The sequence below is a fragment of the Zeus faber genome (assembly GCF_960531495.2).
Source record: "Zeus faber genome assembly, chromosome: 10".
Lineage (NCBI taxonomy): Eukaryota > Metazoa > Chordata > Actinopteri > Zeiformes > Zeidae > Zeus > Zeus faber.
Window position 1 is genome coordinate 33,533,040 of NC_137199.1, and position 23,253 is coordinate 33,556,292.

At 47.0% G+C, this 23,253-nt stretch overlaps 2 protein-coding genes across 6 annotated transcripts in view; one reads left to right on the forward strand and one right to left on the reverse strand.

Moving 5' to 3' along the window:
• Window positions 1-180: 180 nt before the first annotated feature.
• On the forward strand, window positions 181-15,483 carry ncbp1 (nuclear cap binding protein subunit 1). 4 transcript variants are annotated; one of them, XM_080008322.1, is made up of 23 exons: window positions 181-315; window positions 1,902-1,990; window positions 3,873-3,973; window positions 4,215-4,371; window positions 4,450-4,557; window positions 5,824-5,945; window positions 6,029-6,098; window positions 6,183-6,398; window positions 6,597-6,694; window positions 6,956-7,019; window positions 8,080-8,190; window positions 8,512-8,576; window positions 8,779-8,841; window positions 8,929-9,003; window positions 9,127-9,230; window positions 12,297-12,419; window positions 12,760-12,862; window positions 13,120-13,213; window positions 13,355-13,458; window positions 13,806-13,923; window positions 14,010-14,153; window positions 14,332-14,445; window positions 15,156-15,483. In XM_080008322.1, the coding sequence occupies exons 1-23, from the start codon at window positions 282-284 to the stop codon at window positions 15,267-15,269; spliced, it is 2,391 nt and encodes a 796-aa protein (XP_079864448.1). In that variant the 5' UTR covers window positions 181-281; the 3' UTR covers window positions 15,270-15,483. The 4 variants fall into 4 exon arrangements, 2 of the variants coding, with proteins under 2 accessions (XP_079864448.1, XP_079864449.1); XM_080008323.1 differs by having other exon boundaries at window positions 14,013-14,153; XR_013844364.1 differs by lacking the exon at window positions 15,156-15,483 and having other exon boundaries at window positions 12,297-12,414.
• A 59-nt stretch (window positions 15,484-15,542) lies between these two features.
• The window catches only part of slc49a3 (solute carrier family 49 member 3), an 11,200-nt gene continuing 3,489 nt past the window's right edge, over window positions 15,543-23,253 (reverse strand). The window contains exons 2-10 of one of the 2 annotated variants that reach the window (XM_080008411.1): window positions 21,792-21,950; window positions 21,485-21,701; window positions 20,200-20,276; window positions 18,378-18,512; window positions 18,130-18,246; window positions 17,334-17,486; window positions 17,077-17,234; window positions 16,574-16,683; window positions 15,543-16,302 (exon numbers count right to left, since the gene is read on the reverse strand). In XM_080008411.1, the coding sequence (XP_079864537.1) occupies window positions 16,124-16,302; window positions 16,574-16,683; window positions 17,077-17,234; window positions 17,334-17,486; window positions 18,130-18,246; window positions 18,378-18,512; window positions 20,200-20,276; window positions 21,485-21,701; window positions 21,792-21,950 (1,305 nt within the window). In that variant the 3' untranslated portion in view covers window positions 15,543-16,123. Of the gene's footprint in view, window positions 16,303-16,573; window positions 16,684-17,076; window positions 17,235-17,333; window positions 17,487-18,129; window positions 18,247-18,364; window positions 18,513-20,199; window positions 20,277-21,484; window positions 21,702-21,791; window positions 21,951-23,253 lie in introns of both variants that reach the window. The other variant, XM_080008412.1, reaches the window with a different exon arrangement.

Genomic DNA, 23,253 nt, shown 5'->3' on the forward strand with positions numbered 1-23,253 from the left:
AAAAGAAAACAAACCAGGCGTTGCAACTTTTCCCGTTTTTTTTTTTTTGGTCGGTTCTTTCAGCGCAGTGCGTGGAGTGAACACTGCGTCAAGATGACGGCGGTATTGACGTGTCTTGGCTCAGCGCATTCATCTCGGTTTGCTACGTCTGTGCGCTGACCCTTCCCCGGAAGTGCGTCACTACACGCTGCGGCCGGTGAAGCGTCTGGAAGCTTCAGCTGCCCGTTCCCGCTTTCACGGTTTCATCCCGGACTCGGCGACTGAGCCTCGGAGCAAGTACCATGTCCCGGCGGAGACACAGCGACGACAGTGACGGTAAACCGGCCCTTTTTACCGGAGCGAGGCTCGTGGGCTAGCCTGCCGGCTAGCTGCTGCTACATGCTAAGCTGCATGCAGCACAGGGAGGCGCTACCGCGAATCCAACGCTGCTTTCCACCCAACTCGCGCGGGTTAAGTCGCTGTGTTTCCCGCATGGAAGCGGTTCAGTGTGTGCAGCGGAGCTTAGCTGCTAGGCTAACAGAGGCTAAGCGGGAATGTAGGAGGCTGGGGAGATGGGAACACACAAACTATAATGAAAAGCAAAACAAACAATATACTATGCAGGAATTTAAGGGTTTACAATTGTTTTACATTTTAATAAGTTTTTAGGGAAATGGTGTAGTACTGCAACGCTGTCCCTAGTTGGGAGCCCCCTTTCTGGATTTGTATTCACATTGTGTGAACACATGTACAGAACAACTAAGGGTTCATTTGCAGGTCGATTGCTTATTTAGCCCCATAACAGTATGTCATGAACAATAATCACACAAGTCATATTTTTATGAATAGTCATTCATTTATTACAAATGACAGGATAAAATTGCATTTACAAAACTGAATTTCGTCTTATTCCCAGCGTTAAGCCATGTTCATTTGCAATGATAGTCCCAAAGGCAGTTTCAGCTTTCCTCTGAAAAGCAAAGAGGAACATTCCACTTACAGCATAGTGCGTTAGTGTATTCTTTATCGTATCATAGTGTTGGTGTATCCTTTATTGCAGTGTCTGCAGCATCTTCTCATGATCTTCACCTGGAAATGTGTGATTAGGTCCTTAGGTGCATCCAGTGGGGGGTGTACAGATGACTCCTTGGCTCGTACTCCGTTTGGTAGACTCCTATCACCTGAGGACGGTCTCTTCAAAGGGACATTTTCAAAGATACTGCTAACCCAAATACTGCAGCCGTAAAAATGTATTAATTTCTTTAATTGTGGTCTAAACTCAAGATTTTAATCGAGAAAACACATTTCGAACTTAGTTATAGTGAATCATCAACTACCTTATATTTATATTAGTATTCCTTTCCATATGTGACCATGTGAGAAGTGCAATGTCCCCATGTAATGTGGAAGTTGCACATGCTATTTTGATTACCAACCTCACCCAGATATGTAGAATTGCAACACAGACATAATTGGCTCAAAATCAAATTTGATGAATGTATTCCACAATAGCTAATTACATACATATTCTAGACATTGTAATATTCATTGCAAATATTCAAGGCATTATACTTGCTTGAATGTGACAAAACCAGTCCAATAAAACAGACGAGATTGAAGGAAAATTTGCAGGTTATGTGAGTTCATGGACCTATAAACACATTTTCTGTCTAATATCATTGCAAGGATAAACAATAGCACCCACTGACTATCTAAAAGTGGTCTTTAAAATAAAAACATCAGCAACAATAGCACCAGGTTATATTTTGAGTCTCTGTCAGTGACACAGATCTGAACCTCTGCATGCTCTTTATGTTCCACATGGACCTGGTTTGAGTCCATTCTACCATTAGCTCATATATCTCACATCAAATTAAGAGAAGAGTCCGTTCTGTATTGTTTATTCCTTGTCAAACCATCAGGGGGTCAGTCCCACAAGAGGAGGAGGACGTCGGAGCCCACGGAGATCGAGGATCGACTCGAATCGCTGATATGTCGAGTTGGAGAAAAGGTAAAGACGCAGTACTTATTCATGTTTGGTGTCAGCAAAAAATACTTATGCATATTTGGTGAAGGCAGAAAGTACTCACAGGGCTGTACCCTAACTTTTAAAAGTGGCTGCCAGGCTGGCAACCTGGCATCAGCTCTTGGTTGCTGAAACTGAAAATATGGTTGCCGTATTTAGTCACCTTATATTTGGAGTAATTAAGATACTATGCATTTTTACATCAGCTGTATAATAAAAAAGTGACATAGAATAATGTTTAAAAGCTTAAGTACAGTAACCGAACTAAATTCTATGTAGTTGGTGTTGTATCTGATACTTACCAGAATTTGAATCTTCGGAGGGGAAGAAACACGAGTCAAGACAGACAAGAGCTGTCATAACGCTACTCCTCTGGTCACACTTAGCATGTGTCTGTCTCTCTGTTACACCCACATGCATATGCTCAGCACACATAATAGGAATCTCAACAGTCCTATTTGTCCCCTCATTGTTAACAACCGTAATTTCTAATTTGCATCTTTCCATTTAAAAGTAGCTCTCCACCAGATGAGTTCTGAGCCGTGCTCATTATTAATGCTGTGTGTCTACAAAGATAATAATTTTTTATTGTATTCTAACGGCTATATGTTGACAAATTTGACCAAATTAACGAGAAAAAAGACAATCTAAAGACATTTCCTGTATATTTTTATTTTAGTTAATTTTGTAAGTGCGCAATGTCGTTTCATTGTCGTTTATTGTTTTCTGTCTAGTTTGAACGTAAATGTTTTTTTCACACCTACTTTTTAGTGAACTGTACAGGGATGAAAAGACATTTATGGTGAAAAGAGATCTGAAACATATGGCGGTAGCCAACGGTTTTCTGTGTTCCAATGAAGGCATCACTTCCGACCCGCATTAGTTTTCCGAGCTTGTGAAAGTAGCATCGCTTTGGAGGGATTTAAACCGGAGACTTCAACTGTGTCCGAGTCCTTAGTTCTAACATAATTCCAGGGAAAGGGGCCACTAGTTATGGATCGCAGATGGCGTCGTTCTCTTCGACGGATAAAAAATGCTGAAATGGGTCGTCCCATTTCATCGTCCCAAAGTCACCCAAATTGATGTCAATAAAAGCGACATTTTCCGGAAAGTGAGTTGTTTGTTGACTCTTGGGCCGACAGCGCTGTCAGCAGCCCGGCAGAATAGACGTTCCGTGCGATTTTAGAACTCAACTTTGAGCAGGATGCACACTCACTTTCTCTGACGATGTGGAAATGTGATGTTTTCACGTCACAAATGACGAAGAAACACATTCAAACGTGAATAGGTGCCTGTGTGCACCGGTGGGCACGTCAATAAACGCACCAATGCACATGCAGTGTTCTGGTTCAGACTGTAACAGCAATATTAAAATATCACTAATGCAAATTTTTCATTTATTTTGGGGTGCACATTTTTCTGTTTTTTGTCCCTATTTTTTTATGTTCAAGTGGTTGCCAAAGGGGGCAACCAGAGGCCAAGAAATGGTTGCCAGTTGACTCAATCTGGTTGCCAAGGGCATCCGGGCAACAGTTACTGTCAAGTCCTGACTTATACATGTTCGGTGGCAGCACAAAGTACTTATACATGTTCGATGGCAGCACAAAGTACTTATACATGTTCGGTGAAGGCAGAAAGTACATCTACATGTTATGTGAAGGCAGAAAGTATAACTCATCATGTTCACATTAGTGAAAGCACCCAAGAAAGACCAGTTTTTGTGTGAGGACTATTGGTTGATATATTTATTAGAATTGTTATTGAGCAGACGTTTCCAGTTGTTCAAGAGATTAAAGGTAATGAAATTGTGTAGCTCCTCATGACCAGACCAAAGATCTGATCTGTGTTTTTGCTCCCGTTTTCTCAGAGCGCCTCGTCACTGGAGAGCAACCTGGAGGACCTGGCCGGCGTCCTGGAGGCCGACCTGCCCAACTACAAGAACAAGATTCTGAGAATCCTCTGCGCTGTGTGAGTTCCAGGGGTCGGCTATTTCAAAATAAGAGTGCATTTCACACAGGGCTTTATTTAAAATCTCAGTGTTGATATTCTGTGGAATTGTCGTATTTCTTTGGAATACCAAATAAATAAATTGCAAAAGTAAAATGGATTGCTCTGTCCCTCCAGGATCTGGGAGTTTTTAGTTTTTAGTTTTTAGTTTGTTTGCAGCGGCTCAGATCTAATTTTCCGTTCGGTTGCGTGTTTGTCCCAGCGCGCGGCTCCTCCCGGAGAAGCTGACGGTGTACACCACGCTGGTCGGTCTCCTCAACGCCAGGAACTACAACTTCGGAGGAGAGTTTGTGGAGGCGATGATCAGACAGCTGAAGGAAACGCTAAAAAATAACTTGTACAATGAAGCGGTTTACCTGGCAAGTACTGCAGTACTACCGTGTACTTTCAACGTTGAGTATTGGTATTAAGTATTGATGTCTTTGTATTTTCATCAGGTGCGTTTCCTGTCTGACTTGGTGAACTGCCATGTGATCGCTGCTCCCTCCATGGTCGCCATGTTTGAGAATTTCATCAGCGTCACGCAGGAGGAGGACGTTCCTCAGGTAGACACCGCCAGGCAGGAGCAGGCGATGATGAAGATCAGAGGATGCAGACCTGCTGTTTCATCATCTAGAATTTCTCCAGAACTTGACTGATGCGACGCACTGCTCCCTGTCAGTGGCGTTTTGGAGAACCTTCTTTTTACTAAAGTTTACAAAGTTCCACTGGTCCGTGTGTGAATCTGGACCGGCCCGTTGCATACATTGGAGGTTAGCGTTGAACTCTAAGATTATAGTATTGTAAGAAAGGTTTAGAGTGAGGTGGTAGAGATGACTCCACGCTGTAGAACGACGCTTCACACTGTTTTCCTGTCCTTCCATCAAACTAGAATCCACTAAAAAGTCATATTCTCAGTAGATTGTACCAGTGTGTGGTTTAGGAACAGTGTCCCACCGACTGGAATGGTGTTGAGTTGGGATGTCGGTGTTTACAGGAAGCTGCGTATTCGGCTGCGGTCACACTGGTTCCTATGGCGAAGGAGTTAACAGGAAACTGCATGTTGAGCTGCGGTCGCACTGGTTCTCATGGTGACGGTGTGAACAGGAAGCTGCGTGTTCGAAGCGGTCGCACTGGTTCCCATGGTGCCGAGTTAACAGGAAGCTGCGTGTTCAGGTGCGGTCACACTGGTTCCCATGGTGACGGTGTTAACAGGAGGCTGCGTGTTCGATGCGGTCGCACTGGTTCCCATGGTGACGGTGTTAACAGGAGGCTGCGTGTTCGATGCGGTCGCACTGGTTCCCATGGTGACGGTGTTAACAGGAAGCTGTGTGTTCAGCTGCGGTTGCACTGGTTCCCATGGTGACGGTGTGAACAGGAAGCTGCGTGTTCGATGCGGTCGCACTGGTTCCCATGGTGACGAGTTAACAGGAAGTTGCGCGTTGGGGTGTGGTCACACTGGTTCCTATGGTGACGGTGTTAACAGGAAGCTGCGTGTTCAGCTGCGGTCGCACTGGTTCCCATGGCGACGGTGTGAACAGGAAGCTGCGTGTTTGGGTGCGGTCGCACTGGTACCCATGGTGACGGTGTGAGCAGGAAGCTGCGTGTTTGGGTGCGGTTGGACTGGTTCCCATTGTGACGGTGTGAACAGGAAGCTGCGTGTTCGGGTGCGGTCGCACTGGTACCCATGGTGACGGAGTGAACAGGAAGCTGCGTGTTCAGCTGCGGTCGCACTGGTTCCCATGGTGACGGAGTTAACAGGAAGCTGCGTGTTCGGATGCGGTCAGACTGGTTCCCATGGTGACGGTGTTAACAGCAAGCTGCGTGTTCAGGTGCGGTCGGACTGGTTCGTGTACGTGGTGCTGTCCAGCCTGCCTTGGGTGGGGAAGGAGCTCTATGAGAAGAAGGACGTGGAGATGGACCGTCTGCTCAGTCAGATCGAAGGCTTCCTCAAGTAAGATGGCCACTCTCCTACTTCTGGTTCCTGTTCGGCATCCAGGCTCCTGCTCGCCTCCTGATGTGCACTTTGTTTTCCAGGAGGCGAATGAAGACGCATGTTCCCATGCTGCAGGTGTGGACTGCTGACAAGCCCCACCCCCAGGAGGAGGTAGCCATTTTTTCAACATGAAATGCGGTTTTCCCTTGTATATAACAATGCACAGTCATAACCCCCCCCCCCCCCCCCCCCCAGTACCTGGACTGCCTGTGGGCCCAGATCCAGAAGCTGAAGAAGGATCGCTGGCAGGAGCGCCACATCCTGCGACCGTACATCGCCTTCGACAGTGTCCTGTGTGAAGCGCTGCAGCACAACCTGCCGCCCTTCACCCCCCCGGGACACATGCCCGACGCCCAGTACCCCACGCCCGGGGTGGTGTTCCGCATGTTCGACTACACAGACGCCCCGGAGGTACCGGGGCCACGCCGGCACTAGGACTAAATTATTGGTCTTTGTGCGGTTTCAAGACTGAACCACGCCCGCACTAACACTGAGCCACACCTATAGTACATTAGCATGCCTCCATTTTTATAATGAGGCAAAGATTTTAAAACTAGATCAATGTGAAACCAGATGAGGTAATATTTGTATTATTCTATGTACATTCAGGGTCCTGTGATGCCCGGCAGCCACTCGGTGGAAAGGTTTGTGATCGAGGAGAATCTGCACTGCATCATCAAGTCGCACTGGAAGGAGAGGAAGAACTGGTGAGGATGTAGACTGCAGTTCAACACTGTAGAACAGTAATAGAATTAATGATAATAATAATACAAATAATCAGATCATAGACAGTTTAATGTCTGCTTGAGAAAGAAAACCTTTAATTTTATATTGCAGCGCATACAAAAATGGATTGACTCTTTCCAGGGGAGTAAAATGTTATTAGGGTTTAATTTATGATCTATGATTGCAAAATGTCTTGTATTGTTATACGGTGTGAAGTGTAACTCTGTTTTACTTTTTCTCAGCGCTGCCCAGCTGCTCAGTTATCCTGGAAAAAACAAGATTCCCCTGAACTACCACATCGTGGAGGTAAGATCTCCATAGAGGATCTGATCTGTTCTGAGTCAAAGTGGAAAAACGTACAGAAACTAATAAAGTTGTTCCAGTTATGCTGAACATTACTATTGAACCACAGTCACACAGGAAGGCACACACAACACCAGACAAACACCTGACTCATATGCAAAACTTGTCTAAATCAGGGATTCTCAAACAAGGGGTCCCGACCCCTAGTGGGGTCGCCAAATGATTTTCTGAATATGCACAAAAATAAGGAAAGTGTGCCTTGAAAAAAAAAAAAAGAAAATAAAAATAAAATTGTTGCTTGGTAAATGGAAAAAAAGGGTGTACAATCTATTTCTTAAATACAAGTCATGGGGGCGACACGTGCAACAACACGTGCCTTTTATTTCGAACATGTAAGAGAACAGCTTACGCAGCCCCCTGGTCCTTATAATTATAATAACAGCATAAAACAGATAGAAGTTTCCAAAATGCACAGTTATAACATTTCAATGAGGAATTATAAATAAGGGGCATCATAAATATATTTTTATATGTGTGAATGGAACACGGCTCTCCGTGAGTCCCGATCAGGGAGAGAGTGAATTAGAGTCCTCATGACGCATGGAGACATAAAATAACCCACATCTTCAATCAAAACACACTGTTTTGGCGCTGATTTCGGGCACCCCATCGCTGGCGCGCACCATAAATACCTTGGGAAAGACAGGTGCACAAAATGCGCTTCGGTCGCTCCCTCTCCGCGCCCGAGCCAGCCCTGCTCTTCCAAATTATTATTACTTTTATCATCAAAACTTATACTGGTATTCTGGTGAGCAATGTGAGAACGATGCGATGTGGTTTATCCCTGGTCACAGGCATCTGTCCATTTTAAATAGTACATTTGTGTACTTGACCATTTGGAATGACGGGGTTGAGAGAGAGTTTTATGTACCCCTGAACTATATAATTGACTTGATTGTTTGTCGGCCAGAATGTCCGGCAGCCCTGACCTTGGCTAGAGGTCGGTCCTTTGTAACGTGACCTCTGGTAAGCTCCGGCGGTGACCCTGTCCTCCTCTTCTCAGGTGATCTTCGGGGAGCTCTTCCAGCTCCCGCTGCCCCCGCACATTGACGTCATGTACACCACGCTGCTCATCGAGCTCTGCAAGCTGCAGCCCGGCTCGCTGCCGCAGGTGGTATCCTTCTCGCTGCTCTGTGCACGTCAGTGTTTATAACACTACAGTCATGAAATGAAGAAGTCGTTTTGGTTTGAATATTTCACCTTCACTCAAAGTTATCTACTTAAATATTATAAATGGTTTCAAAAAACAAGTAATACACATCACAAAAGAAGCTTTTAGAGTTTTTACCTTTTGGGTTTGTGGAGGTAGATGGTATAACATAGTGTATCTGTGGATAGTCTTATGAATAACAATGAAAAATAGTTGAGAATGAGCAGTCAACAGCGACTGCTCTGCTGTCTGTGATCACATTCCACCTTAACAGCCTCCCGCTAGCTGGCTCAAGCCACTGAGATGCTCTACATGAGACTGGACTCCATGAAGACCACCTGCATAGACCGGTAACTGCTGCTGCTTCTACACCTTCGGTTGTGGTTCCAGACCTTCTCGAACCATCTGATGGTTCTATAGAAGGTCTGGAACCACCAGAGAGGTCCAGAAAACTGGTGGTTCTAAACCTTCTAGACCACGCTGAGGGTTCTAAACCTTCCAGACCACGCTGATGGTTCTAAACCTCTAACTCTGCCATCTCTAAATTTTCAGACTAATAAACTGGTTTTCTCATCATCTGAGTAACTTCCAGTTCAGATGGAGCTGGGACGACTGGTGAGTATTTAACTGGTTATCACAGCATTCTGAGTGGAAAGTCTTTACCAGGAATACTCTAAAGTGATGAGGTTTCTCTCTGCGAAGGGCTGACTGTCTAACCATGGACGGGGAGAAACCCAAACCCAAGTTCGTCAAGGAAGTTCTGGAGAAGTGCATGAGGTACGGAGAGAAAATGCAGCGTGGGTGGAGCTACAGATGTAGCTGTAGCTGGTGGACTTGTGTACTTTGTCTGACTTTGTTCTCTACTAGTAGACTCCCTAAACAGTGTCCTGTCCTTTCCAGACTCTCCTATCACCAGCGCATCGTGGACATCGTCCCTCCGACCTTCGCCGCCCTCATCCCCGCTGACCCCTCCTTCTACTACAAATACGCAGAGGAGAGCGCATGTATGTGCACGTCTCTTCATCACCTGAACACAGTGAATCTGCTCTTAACGTCAAATGTCTGATTTCAGTGTATGAACAATATTCCAGTATCATGTACAGTATTATCACACTATGAAGGGTAAAGAGAGAGCTGGCTGACATGATGGAGAGAAGGTAGATGTACTATGTGTACAAGAAACCAGGTGGAAGGGGGGTAAGGCCAGGAGTATTGGAGCCGGGTACAAACTGTTCTACCATGGAGTGGATGGCAGGAGAAATGGGGTGGGGATGGTCTTTAAGGAAGAACATGTCAAGAGTGTTTTGGAGGTGACCAGTGTGGGACAGAGTGATGAGCATGAAGCTGGACATTGATGGAGTGATAATGAATGTGGTCAGTGCATACGCTCCCCAAGTTGGGTGTGAGATGGAAGAGAGAGAAAAATTCTTTAGTGAGTTGGATGTAGTGGTGGAGAGGCTCCTCCTGCTAGCATGCTGTAGTGTCCTTGAGCAAGACACCTAACCCCTAATTGCTCCTGATGGCTGCGTCCGTCGGTGTTTGAACAATTGTAAGTTGCTTTGGATAAAAGCTTCTGCTAAATGTAATGTAATGTAAAAAGCTTACCCGAGAGCGTCCCCAAGGGAGAGAGTGGTGGTTGGAGCAGATCTCAATGGGCATGTTGGCCAAGGGACCAGAGACGTAGGTGACTGGTAGGTATTGTGTCAAGGAGAGGAATGTTGAAGGACACAAGGTGGATTTCACCAAAAGGATGGAATTGGCTGTTGTGAATACGTATGTCAAGAAGAGGGAGGAACACAGGGTGACATTCAAGAGTGGAGGAAGGTGCACACAGGTGGACTACATCTTATGCAGGAGGTGAAATCTGAAAGAGATTAGTGACTGCAAAGTGGTGGTAGGGGAGTGTTTAGCTAGGCAGCATTGGATGGTGGTCTGTAGGATGATTCTGGAGGCCAAGAAGAGGAAGAGAGTGAAAGAAGAGCCAAAGATAAAATGGTGGGAGTTGAAAAAGGAGGAGTGTTGCAGGCAATAGGTGGGAATGAACGGTTACCAGATGAATGGGGAAACAACTGCAGAAGTGGTGAGGGAGACGGCCAAGAATGTAGAGTACCTTCTTGGCCGTGTATCATGCAGGACGAGGAAGGAAGACAAGGACTCTTGGTGGTGGAACGAGGAAGTACAGGAGAGCATAGAGCAGAAGAGGTTGGCGAAGAAGAAATGGGATGGTCAGAGAGATGAAGAAAGTAGACATGAGTACAAGCTGATGCGGCGCAAGGCGAAAAGAGAAGTGGCAAAGGAAAAGGAAAAGGCGTACGATGAGTTGTATGAGAGGTTGGACAGTAAGGAAGGAGAAAAGGACTTGTACCGATTGGCAAGACAAAGGGACCAAGCTGGGAAGGATGTACAGCAGGTTAAGGGTGATGAAGGATAATGATGGGAATGTGCTGACTAGGGAGGAGAGTGTGTTGAGAAGGTGGAAGGAGTACTTTGAGGAGTTGATGAATGAAGAAAATGAGAGGGAGAGAAGAGTGGATGATGTGGGGATAGTGGATCAAGAAGTGCAGCAAATCAGCAAGAATGAGGTGAGAACAGCATTAAAGAAGATGAAGAGTGGAAAGGCAGTTGGCTCAGATGACAAACCTGGGGAAGCATGGAAATGTTTAGGTGAGATGGCGATGACGTTCCTTACGAGACTGTTTAACACCATCCTGGAAAGGGAGAGGATGCGGAGGAGTGGAGAAGAAGTTTACTGGTACCATCTTCAAGAATAAGGGAGACGTACAGAGCTGTAGTAACTACAGGGGAAAAGAGTTGATCAGCCACAGCATGAAGCTATGGGAAAGGGTGGTGGAGGCTCGGCTAAGAGGAGAGGTGGGGATCAACGAGCAGCAGTATGGTTTCATGCCAGGAAAGAGTACTACAGATGACATGTTTGCTTTAAGAACACTGATGGAAAAGTACAGGGAAGGCCAGAGGGAGTTGCACTCCATCTTTGTGGATTTAGAGAAAGCGTATGATAGGCTGCCGAGAGAGGAAGTGTGGTACTGCACGAGGAAGTCGGGGGCGGCAGAGAAGTACGTTAGAGTGGTACAGGATATGTATGAGGGCAGTCAGTCAGTAGTAAGGTGTGTAGTAGGCGTGACCAAGGCATCAAAGTGGAGGTGGGACTGCATCAAGCATCAGCTCTGAGCCCTTTCTTGTTTGCAGTGGTGATGGACAGGATAACAGATTAAATCAGGCAGGAGTCTCTGTGGACTATGATGTTCACGGATGACATTGTGATCTGTAGCGAGAGTAGGGAGCAGGTGGAGGAGAGCCTGGAGAAGTGGAGGCAGCATTAGAGAGAAGAGCAATGAAAGTCATCAGGAGTAAGACACAATACATGTGCCTGAATGGGAGGGAGGGCGGAGAAAAGCTGAGAATGCAAGGAGTGGAGGTGGGGATGGCAGATGAGTTCAAGTACTTGGGGTTGACCATCCAAAGCAGCGGAGAGTGCGGAAGAGAGTACAGGCAGGGTGGAGTGGGTGGAGAAGAGGGTCCGGAGTGATCTGTGACGGAAGGGTTCCAGCAAGAGTGAAGGGGAAGGTGTACAGGACGGTAGTGAGAGCAGCCATGTTGTACGGTTTAGAGGCGGTGGCACCGACTAAAAGGCAGGTGGATGAAGTGGAGGTGGCAGAGTCGAGGATGTGGAGGTTTTCATTGGGAGGGACAAGGATGGACAGGATTAAGAATGAGGACATTAGAGGGACAGCTCAGGTTGGACAGTTTGGTGGAAAAGTGAGAGAGGCCGGATTGAGATGGTTTGGACACGTGTGGAGGAGAGATGAGAGTTACATTGGGAGGAGGAGGCTGAGGGTGGAGCTGCCAGGCAAGAGGGAAAGAGGAAGCCAAAGAGAAGCTTGATGGAGGTGCTGAGGGAGGACATGCAGGCGGGTGGTGTCAGGGAGGAGGATGCACAGAACAGAAGGTATTGGAGGCAGATGATCCGCTGTGGCCACCCCTAACGGGAGCAGGAGCAGCCCAAAGCAAAAAGTTATGTACAGTATTATATCTACAGTGTCTCTGTCCAGCCTCGTTGCCTGGATACCCGGTGGCCATCACCATCAGCAACGCCATCAAGAACCGAGCGTCCAATGAGGAGATCATGAGCATCCTGAAGGACGTTCCCAACCCAAACCAGGATGAGGAGTTCGGTACACGCTGCTTCTGTATACTTGTACTCACACACACTATACTGGGATTGTGATTAATTACACCACTGAACGTCTATACTGACTCTTTGCGGCACACATCAAAACTGGGAATGAAGGAGTGAAAATTTAAATTAATTTGAAATTATGCAAGTTTGCATCAAACTTTATAAAATGTGTAGATGGTGGAAAACAAATGAGATAAAGAAGTTGAGAATGCTCGTACTTTGTTTGCAACCCCTCACCGGCTGCTGTGAGGAAGCAGAGATAACTCACCCTGATAGAAGCTGCAGACAGGAAGTTGTTTGTTCTCCTCTTCCTCATCTCTCTCGTCTTCCTCCAGACGAAGGAGAGAGCTTCAACCCTCTGAAGATCGAGGTGTTCCTGCAGACGCTGCTCCACCTGGCGGCCAAGTCCTTCAGCCACTCCTTCAGTGCACTGGCCAAGTGAGTGCTGCCCAACCAACCTCAATGTTAAATGAGGTGAATGTACTGGTTCTGTTTCCTGTCAGGAGACTCTTTACATTAACTGGAGTGACTTTTCACATGTTGCCAGGGCTGAACAAGAACGGTTGCCAGGTTGGCCTGGCAATCAGATTTGGAGCTTTGTGGGTAATGTTGTGGTCTGGTTGCCACGTGGCCTCCAGCCTGATACACCTCTGATCTAAATCCATCCATTTAAGTTTTAATCCTCGTTTGGGAAGGTTCCACGAGATCTTGAAGACTCTGACGGAGAGCGACGAGGGGAAGCTGCACATCTTGCGGGTGGTTTACGAGGTGTGGAGGAACCATCCGCAGGTGAGATGAGCTCTGCTGGCACCGAGGTGATCGGCTGATCTGGTTGAGGACCAATCTGTGGTGGAAAGAGGGATCTGTTCACCGGAGTGTAATGTCATCTTCAAACCGCTCCGTCTTCTCTGTTTGCACCTCCTGCTCCAGATGGTGGCGGTGTTGGTGGACAAGTTGGTGCGGACACAGATCGTGGACTGTGCCGCCGTGGCAAACTGGCTCTTCTCTCAGGACATGGCTCACGTGTTCACCAGGTCACAGCAAACACCTTGAGATGATTGAAATGAGCTTCCTTCATGTTCTCTGCAGTGTCAGTGATGACTCCGTTTCATAACACATTTTGAACACTCAACTAAAGTGTGAAACACACAGTTTAAATATCTGGAGCAGCTCATGCAGATGTTTTCTTTGTAGTTTGAGTGATGATAAAATTGAGAAAACAGAAAACTTGATCATTCTGTTTTCATCCTGATCAACCAAGGTCATTGAACGGATTCCTCCGTCACCTCAGTGTTTGTTTAGTTTCAACATGTCTACTCTTCTCTCATGTGGATGCTTGATAGAAACTCTGAGTGTTGAGAGTAAAGTGTTTGGTTTGTAGGTTTTTTGTCTGGGAGATCCTCCACTCCACCATCCGCAAGATGAACAAACACGTCCAGAAGATCCAGAAGGAGCTGGAAGACGCCAAAGACAAACTGGACAAGCAGCAGCACAAGAGGGTGAACCACCACCTCCAACGTCACAGTGTCTGTACTTGATTGATGATGTCACTGAAGTAGATGTGATATATCATCATGTGCTTCAGCAGAGGGACAGCGGAGACGACGAGGACATGGAGAAGAACAGTGAGGACGAGGAGGGACAGCTGGAGGAGCAGATCGAGAGGCTGCAGGAGAAAGTGGAGGCAGCTCAGAGCGAGCAGAAGAACCTGTTCCTGGTCATCTTCCAGGTACCAGCATGACTGGGCTCTACTGGTTTCAACTGGGTTCTACTGGGCTCTACTGAACAGCAGGGTTACAGCACTGCACAGTGGGATACGGTACAGTCCTGTGGAGTGAGTTACTGTCGGGTGGGGTACGGTAGCGTAGGGTGGGGTACAGTAGTTGACTGCTGTGTTGCTCTTCCAGCGCTTCATCATGCTGCTGACTGAACATCTGGTTCGCTGTGAGACAGGCAGCGTGGACGTCAGTACGACCTGGTACAAGAACTGTACCGAGAGGCTGCAGCAGGTCTTCCTCATGGTACTACAGCACCCAACACACCTCCACCGAGTACTACAGCACCCAGCACACCTCCACCCAACACTATAGCACCCAACACACCTCCACCCAACACTATAGCACCCAACACACCTCCACCCAACACTATAGCACCCAACACACCTCCACCCAACACTACAGCACCCAACACACCTCCACCCAACACTATAGCACCCAGCACACCTCCACCCAACACTATAGCACCCAACACACCTCCACCCAACACTATAGCACCCAACACACCTCCACCCAACACTACAGCACCCAACACACCTCCACCCAACACACCTCCACCCAGTACTACAGCACCCAACACACCTCCACCCAGTACTACAGCACCCAATACCTCACCACCGACACACCTCCACAGAGTACTACACCACCCAACACACCTCCACCCAACACACAAGTCAGAATGTTAGATCAGTGTGTGTCTGATCGTTGTAATGTGTATAATGATCATACTTTTTATGCTCCTGGTAGTACATTTTGTGGTACTGGTAGTATTTAAAGTGCGTTGTGGCTCCACTCTCTCCTGTTCCAGTTGCACTGTGACAACCAGGAAATGTATTAATCCGAATTGTTAGAATTTATTTTTTTTTGCTTTGGACAGAATCTTGTAAATGACATCATGTGGTAGTAGTAGTACCTTGTAGTACCGGTAAAACTAACTGGCAGCACTGTGCCTACAGCACCACAGCACCATCCAGCAGTACATGGGAACTCTGGAGAACCTGCTGTTCACTGCTGAGCTGGATCATCACATCCTCAACGCCTACCAGCAGTTCTGTGCCCTGCAGCTGTGAACACACACACACACACACACACACACACACGTTATTTTCTACTTTGTGCCATTCAAAGTGTTTCTTTCTCTACTTCTCGTTGACTTTTTAAATGTTTTATTGTTTAAACTCTCGAGTGTTTCTCTGCTGTTTCATCAGGAAGTGGTTGGTGTCACTTCCTGTCCAGCTGAGGTGCTGAGGCTCATGGGTAATCCCTGGAAAAGGTGATGGAACCACTGTCTCTTTCAGAATAAAAAGAAAAAACAAGTTGTTTTGTCGTTGATAATGTCAATGAAGTTTTAAAATGAAGTTTATTTAATAAAACATGAACATATCAAACAACAATAAAAGCAGCTTAGTTAGTTTTATTACAATAAATTTAAACTTTGATTGGTGGAGGAATTCAAAGGTTTGAAATCCCTGAATGTCAGAAACAAGTACACAGTATTTGTAGCCATCACCTTTAAAACAGGTTTTAGTACAAACTGAACATTTTATGAAGTTATTTGACATCATTGATCCTGAATGAACATTGTTTATGTTCAAAACATGTTTATTTGAATATAAAAAGATAAATGTTGGATTATCAGGAATGAGGTGCGTTAAATAATATTTAGTGGTTTTAAAAGGTTCTGCTCCACAGGAAGACTACTCCAAAAGAATATTCAAGTACTAAAGTAAGAAAGTATCGTGACTTTAAAAAATAACCAAGTATCAGTACAAGGATGAGTACCGGGCTGCAGTGCATCATGGGTCATTTAAAACCACAACCAACATGGAAAAAGGACCGAACACCGACTGGAGCAGGTGAGCACCCTGCTCCACCTCCTCTGCAGTCCAGCTGACGTGGTTGGAAACTGCTCAAGAAAAGTCCTTTATTCATCTGTTCTGTGCTGAGCTCCATCAGGACCGGGGGTGGGGTGGGGGTGGCCTCCATCAGGTGTGGTCTCTGCTGCTCTGGCCTCAGCCTCCATGCGACGGTACCTGGTGCTGAAGAGGAGGATGAACACGCAGGTGGAGACGCTGCAGAGAGCGGCCATGACCAGGACGGAGACTGGGGAGGAGGAGGTTATTATTTTTTTAATTATATTTATTATTATTTCATGGAAACATAACTTCAAAAGAAATAAATGACATCTGCCGTCACAGAAACTGGATGACTGCAGCAAGGCAAGTTACAACAATGACATCATAGTTTAAAATAAAGATAAAGACAAACAAGCTAAATATAAACCAACATTGTCCTATAACAACACTGAACAAGCGACTGACGCTAAACTTCCTTAAATGTCTGCATTACAATATACACAACTAGTGTGTTGTACCTCTCCAACTCAGCACAGCGCCCCCTGTGGAGCAGGTGGAAGAAGCTGAATCTTCGAGAGGAACCGTCAGCGCCTGGAGGAGAACCATGAGGAGAACCGACTGGACCTGCCTGTAGTACACAGTACACACTGGAGTACACACTGCAGAACAATGGAATACACAGTATAATAGCATGGTACCATAAAAAGTGCAGTACTATCTGTAACTACTAATCTAGTACTACTTGTTCAGGTTCAGTGACATGATGCGTTTTGGGACCGTTGGAACTTTGTTTGATAAATCAGTGAAAGTTACAAATAAATAGAAGGAAGCAGGAAGTGACACTGAAAGCTCATTGGTTGACGTCAGTTCAGCGTTCCTGCTGAAGGAGCCAATGGAAGCAGAAGAAAACACCTGAAAGGTCTGTTCTGTCCCAGCACCACCTCATCCAAAAACACCTCATGGGTCTTTGTGATGATGAGGGTGGTGATGATGGAGGTGTAGTGATGATGGAGTGTGGTACCCTGAGATGAAGATGAGTCCAGCTGACGTAGCCTCTCCCACGGGGTAGGAACACTCTACTGCCAGCTCCATGGCAACGGGATAGATGGAGAAACCAAAACATCCGAAGAAGGAAGAGACGATGGCAATGACCACTTCCTGTCCCCTCATCTGGGACACCTGGGGGGCACCACAGTAAGGAAGGGTTCCCTAGAGCAAGGCACTAGCGGGGTTGGGGTTCAGTTCCCTTGAGCAAGGCAGCAGGTTTCTGATTCTCACCACAGAGAAGGCGCAGCAGGCCAGTGCACTCAGCGCCATGTTGACCTTGGTGACCTCCGTGAACTTCCTGTTCCTGTCGACGTAGAACCCGACCGCTGCAGCACCGAGCACGCCCAGTACAATGAAGAGGGCGCCACACACACCTGAGAAGGCCTGCACACACTTCCTGTTTAGCTTACCTTACTTCCTGTTTAGCTTCACACATTTCCTGGTTAGTCTAGTTCTGGTTAATCTGGTCCCGGTTGGTCTGGTCCCAGTTAAGTCTAGTCCTGCCTGGCTAGTCCTGGTTGTTCTGGTCCTGGTTAATCTGGTCCCGGTTGGTCCCGGTTAGTAATGGTTGGTCTTGGTTGGTCCTGGTTGGTCTGGTCCCGGTTAGTCATGTCCCGGTTGGTCTGGTCCTGCATGGTTGGTCCTGGTTGGTCTGTTCCTGGTTGGTCTTGGTTGGTTTGGTCCTGCTTAGTCTGGTTCTGGTTAATCTGCTCCTGGTTGGTCTGGTCCCGGTTGGTCTGGTACCGGTTGGTCTGGTACCGGTTGGTACTGGTTGGTCCTGGTCGGTACCGGTTGGTCCTGGTCGGTACCGGTTGGTCCTGGTCGGTGTGGTCCTGGTCAGTCTGATCCTGGTCAGTCTGGTCCTGGTTGGTCTGGTCCTGGTTGGTCTGGTCCTGGTTAGTCTGGTCCTGGTTGGTCTTGCTTGGTGTTGGTTGTCTTGCTTGGTCTTGGTTAGTCTGGTCCTGGTTAGTCTGGTCCTGGTTGGTCTTGGTTAGTCTTGGTTGGTGTTGGTTGGTTTGGTACCTACACTGGAGTAGCCTCGCACACAGAGGATCTGATCCAATAAGGAGGAAAAGCAGGTGAAGACGGCAACGCCTGAACCAAAGCAGAACAACAGGAGGAGGTAGGAAGCGTTCCCCAGGAGCTACACACACACACACACACACACACACACCACCAACAACAAATAAATCTATTGAAACCTTACACAAAATACATTATCTGTCTCACACCGGTCTCTCCCAACATGTCTGTCTCTCTACCTGTCTTTCTTACCAGCTTCACCCCCTGAAGGAAGGGTTCTGATGTTGACAGAGCGCTGGCTGACGGGGGTGTCGGGGGGGTGCTGCTCCGGATCCCCACCGTTGCTAAGCAACAGATGATGGCGGCTGGGATGGCATAGACCAGCATCTGGGGGGGTTATGAATATTAATATCAATATCATTTATAGAATCCAGAATCGTGATTGTGGCGCCGCCTCGTGCGGCTGCCTGCACGAGCGCCTTGTGTCAGTTACGCACATTTTAGTATTTTTAGAGATTATTGTGCGGAATCACCGGGTGTCATGACATTTATGTCATGACTGTAGTGCTGTAGCACTACAGCACTACAGCACGCGATTCAAGATTCAAGAGGGTTTAATGTCATTTCAGCCATATACACAGTGCAATGAGATAAAGTTTCTCAAAGAACCTCGTGTAACACAGAACACAGTTGGATGACATGCTACACATAGTCTGGCATTAAACAACATCTTGTTCAGTGGTTGTAGAAAGTAAAGTGACTTAAACAACATGTTCAGTGGTTTTAAAAAGCAGTGACTTAAACAACATGTTCAGTGGTTGTAAAAAGTAGTGACTTAAACAACATCTTGTTCAGTGGTTGTAGAAAGTAAAGTGACTTAAACAACATCATGTTCAGTGGTCGTAAAAAGAAGTGACTTAAACAACATGTTCAGTGGTTGTAAAAAGTAGTGACTTAAACAACATCTTGTTCAGTGGTTGTAGAAAGTAAAGTGACTTAAACAACATCATGTTCAGTGGTCGTAAAAAGAAGTGACTTAAACAACATGTTCAGTGGTTGTAAAAAGTAGTGACTTAAACATCTTCTTGTTCAGTGGTTGTAAAAAGTAAAGTGATTTAAACAACATCTTGTTCAGTGGTTGTAGAAAGTAAAGTGACTTAGAAAAGTACAAAACAGCAACACAAGACAGTAGACAACATACGACAGAGTGCAGAGTACACAACCAGGCGTGTAGGGGGGTCAGATAGTGGCAATTGTCAATAGGCAGTAACAGTGTGGTGGTCAGAGTCGTAGTACAGCAGCGGGGGGGGGTTGAGATCAGTCCCTGAGTGTTGAGGGGTGGGGTGGCCTGGGGGAAGAAGCTGTTGCATGGTGTAGATGTGAGGGCCCGTTTGCTTCAGTACCTTCTGCCAGATTGGAAGGGGGTGTAAAGTTGATGTGAGGGGTGGGTGGGGTCTTCTGCAATGCTGGTTGCTTTGCGGATGCAGCGTATGGGGTAGATGTTTGAGATGGAGGGGAGAGGGATTCCCATGATCTCTTCAGCTGTCCTCACTACTCGCTGCAGGTTCTTACGGTCCAGGTTGGTGCAGTTACCGAACCGGGCAGTGATGCCGCTCCTCAGGATGCTCTCGACAGTCCCTCTGTAGAACGTGGTGAGGCTGGGGGGCGGGAGGTGTCATCGGCGAACTTGATGATGTGATTGGAGCTGTGCAGCGCTGTGCAGTCATGAGTCAGTAGTGTGAACATCAGCGGACTGAGCACACAGCCCTGGGGGGCCCCTGTGCTCAGCGTGGTGGTGCTGGAGGTGTTGTTCCCGATCCGAACCGTCTGAGGTCTCCCCGTCAGAAAGTCCAGGATCCAATTGCTGAGGGAGGTGTTGAGGCCCAGCTGGGTCAGCTTCCTGCTCAGGTGCTGGGGGATGATCGTGTTGAAGGCAGAACTGAAGTCTCTGAACAGCATTCGGACGTATGTGTCCTTTTTGTCCGGATGGGTGAGTGCTAAGTGAAGGGCGATGGCATCACCAGGATGCCAGTACTACTGTGCTACAGTACTACAGTGCTACAGTACTACTCACCAGTACAGGGATCTGCTCCTTGGTGGTGGCGACCAGCGGAGAGATGATGTTGGCGCAGAGCAAACCAACAGGATTCGCTGAAAGAGAAGAAAGGAGTGATGGAGGAAACTGTTTCTACTTCCTGTTCTCTTCTCCTTATGTGTGTCTACTTCCTGCTCCTCTTCTTATGTGTTTCTACTTCTTGTTTCTACTTCCCTCTCTTCAACAGGACCTTCAGGTTCAGTCAAACTCTGTATATTATATTCATTTTCACACAGAATATTCCGAGAAATGATGCAGAACACAATACTAATACTTCTACGACTACTGCTAATAAATACTAAACATAATAATAATAATAATAATAATAATAATAATAATAATAATAATAATAATAAGCTGCGTGTACAATACATGGGATCCGTAGCTGCAGTGGTTGTCCTGTTCCAGACACCTTTAGCCCGAAAAGTGCCAAGAACAAAAATAATAATCAGAACAATAACATGGCATGGACCCCTAATACTACTACTACTACTACTACTACTACTACTCATAATAATATAAAATATGGCAATACACAGGGTCCAGGGTAGGTGCCTTAGTCAAAAATTACAGTTTTCTGAGTTGCCATGGAACGCAGCATCAGTTCAAACAAATGTTCTGAGTTTCCATGAGAATGCAGCGTTACTGCCTCCTCCTCAGGGCTGCCCCTGAAACCCAACGAGTGGAACCATCAGTCAGAAACCAGTCAGTGGACTGAGATGCTTCAAATGGAGCAATTGTTTTGTCAGTCGGTGTTTATAACAATAACAGGATAAAACAGAATCTTCCAAAATGCACAGGGATAACATCTCAGTGAGGAATTATTAATGAGGGGAATGATAAATATGTATATTTTTTGTGTGGATGGACCTGGGCTCTCCGTGCCCCATTCCTCCAAATTAAAGAAGTAAAAACAGTGTGGGGCGGGGCTCGACTTGTAGACTCCTTAAGATTATTTTCTACGCATAAGGCATAGAGAGGGGGTGATTGGGGAGAGAGTCATGGACAACGTGTCCCGTTACGCACGCTTTCGTTCCATGAAGAGACGGAAAATAAAATAAAAACACTGCTTTGGCGCCGATCGCTGGCGTGTGCATCCTGGATACCTTTGGAGGGGGAGCCCGAGGCAGCCGCCTTTCTCACCTGTAGGAAGAGCTAACCCCTAACTCTGAAGTGGGAGTTTCCTGAGATAACAGAAGCGTTGTCACAGCAACATGGCAGTGAAACGGCGTCAGTCGGATCCTTCTGGAGGTGAAACACTCACACATGGAGGCGATCATGTTGGCGGTGGCACGCTGGTTCTCTGGGAACCACAGAGCAGCCATCTTGGTGGGGGCGAAGATGACCAGTGGCTGGGCCATGGCGGCCAGCGTCTGGCCCAGCAGCACCAGGGGGAAGGGGTGCACCAGCCCCATGCTCCATGGGGTGGCGCTAAAACGCAGCAAGGCCCCCAGCATGTTGAGCCACGAACCCAGGATCAGCTAATGGGAATAAGGAATTACTAAACACGTCATAAAAACTATTTTCTGAACCATGGAACCCTGGCGTTCCTTTCAACATGTTCTTGGTACCGTGACTCGCAGCCCAAGCGTGTCCAGCATCCAGGTGGTCACCAGGCTGAGGGGGATGGCCACCACCATGTAGACCAGGGACAACCAGTTCACCTGGTCCAGATTCACCTGCAGGTACTGGGCAGACTGGTCTGCTACTGGGGCGAAGGACAGCCACAGCTGGGGACAAAGGAACTGGAGTTAGATGGACTGTTTGGTACCTTGAAGGTCCCAGCCGGTACCGGGACCCCCATGACCCAGGACCCAAAAGACCCCCGGGACCAAGAGACCCCAGAGGACCCAGTCTCACTCTGAGAAAGGAACCCCCCCCACTCTTTGAGTAAAAAATGAAGAATCCCATGACTCCTTCTGACTCAGCAGCTGTGTGGTTCCTCCTGGAACTCAGCAGCCCATGGTCACGTGACAGAACCCGACCCAGTCCAGTCTCACGTGACCCAGATTTCACTCGCAGAGGACAATAGAACATTCACTCATATCCCGTCTCTGGAACAGAGCTTATTGGGACTATTTTTGTTTTTTTCCTGTGTGTTTTTTTTGGGGTTTCTTTAGCGGACAGACAGATATGGGTCTTTCTTTTACATGGGAAGCTTTCTTCTTTTTTTTTTGTCTTGTTTTATTGCAAATCTGCTTGTTTCCCCCAGTCATCACTACATTACTCTGGTGGAATCCCACTCACGTGGGGGTTGTAGCTGTCGTGTACTGAGAGCAGGGAAGTGTTATGGTGAGACGTGGGGGTTCATGTTCACATGTTGTCAACTCGTCTTATTGATCACAGTGCAATGGTGTGTTTGAGTGGAACTCCACCCACATACAGTTTTCACTCAATGAAGTCCCAAAGCAATAGGGAGACGTGTGACGCGGCACAGGACACACAGGGGTGTTTTTTGGAACGGGACAGTCCCTAAACTCAATTGTGCTTAAAAAGTTTGTTTCGTACAAGTAGGAAACACACAAAAATAAACAGATCTGAAATAAAGAAAGGAAAAGGGGAACGCACCCACAGTGCAGCGCTGTCTGGAGGAGAAAAACTCAATTTCTATGAGTTAGGTTTGCGTTTTACCGCAAAGTATTTCAGCACTCCAGCTGTTTTCTGGAGGCTCTGCACTCACATTTAATGACTGACACCATCACAAATGAATGAGACGGTGGAGACAGAGTGAGAGGAGGCGGAGCTTTGTGGGCTAGGCAGCGGCGGGGGGGGGGGGGGGGGGGGGGTGACTCGCTGTCAGAGAGAAGAGACGGAGGAAGCAGCCGCTACCGGTATATCCATAGTGCTGAAAATGAGTAGTAGTATACTAATACTACTACTATACTACTACAATAATTATAGTTGTATAGTAGTATTATTGTAGTAATATAGCAGTAGTGTGTTAGTAGTATAGAAGAAGAGGCTTTAATAGTCACACAGCACGACCACAACACATGCATTCACACACACGCACACACACGCACACAGACACAC

Excerpts from the sequence above, each read along its gene's own strand:
- ncbp1 (XM_080008322.1), top strand. The coding sequence starts at position 282 with ATGTCCCGGCGGAGACACAGCGACGACAGTGACG. Across the intron at positions 4,558-5,823 it reads AGGAGGAGGACGTTCCTCAG|GTGCGGTCGGACTGGTTCGT; the intron begins GTAGACACCGCC and ends CTGCGTGTTCAG. Across the intron at positions 12,420-12,759 it reads AAACCAGGATGAGGAGTTCG|ACGAAGGAGAGAGCTTCAAC; the intron begins GTACACGCTGCT and ends GTCTTCCTCCAG.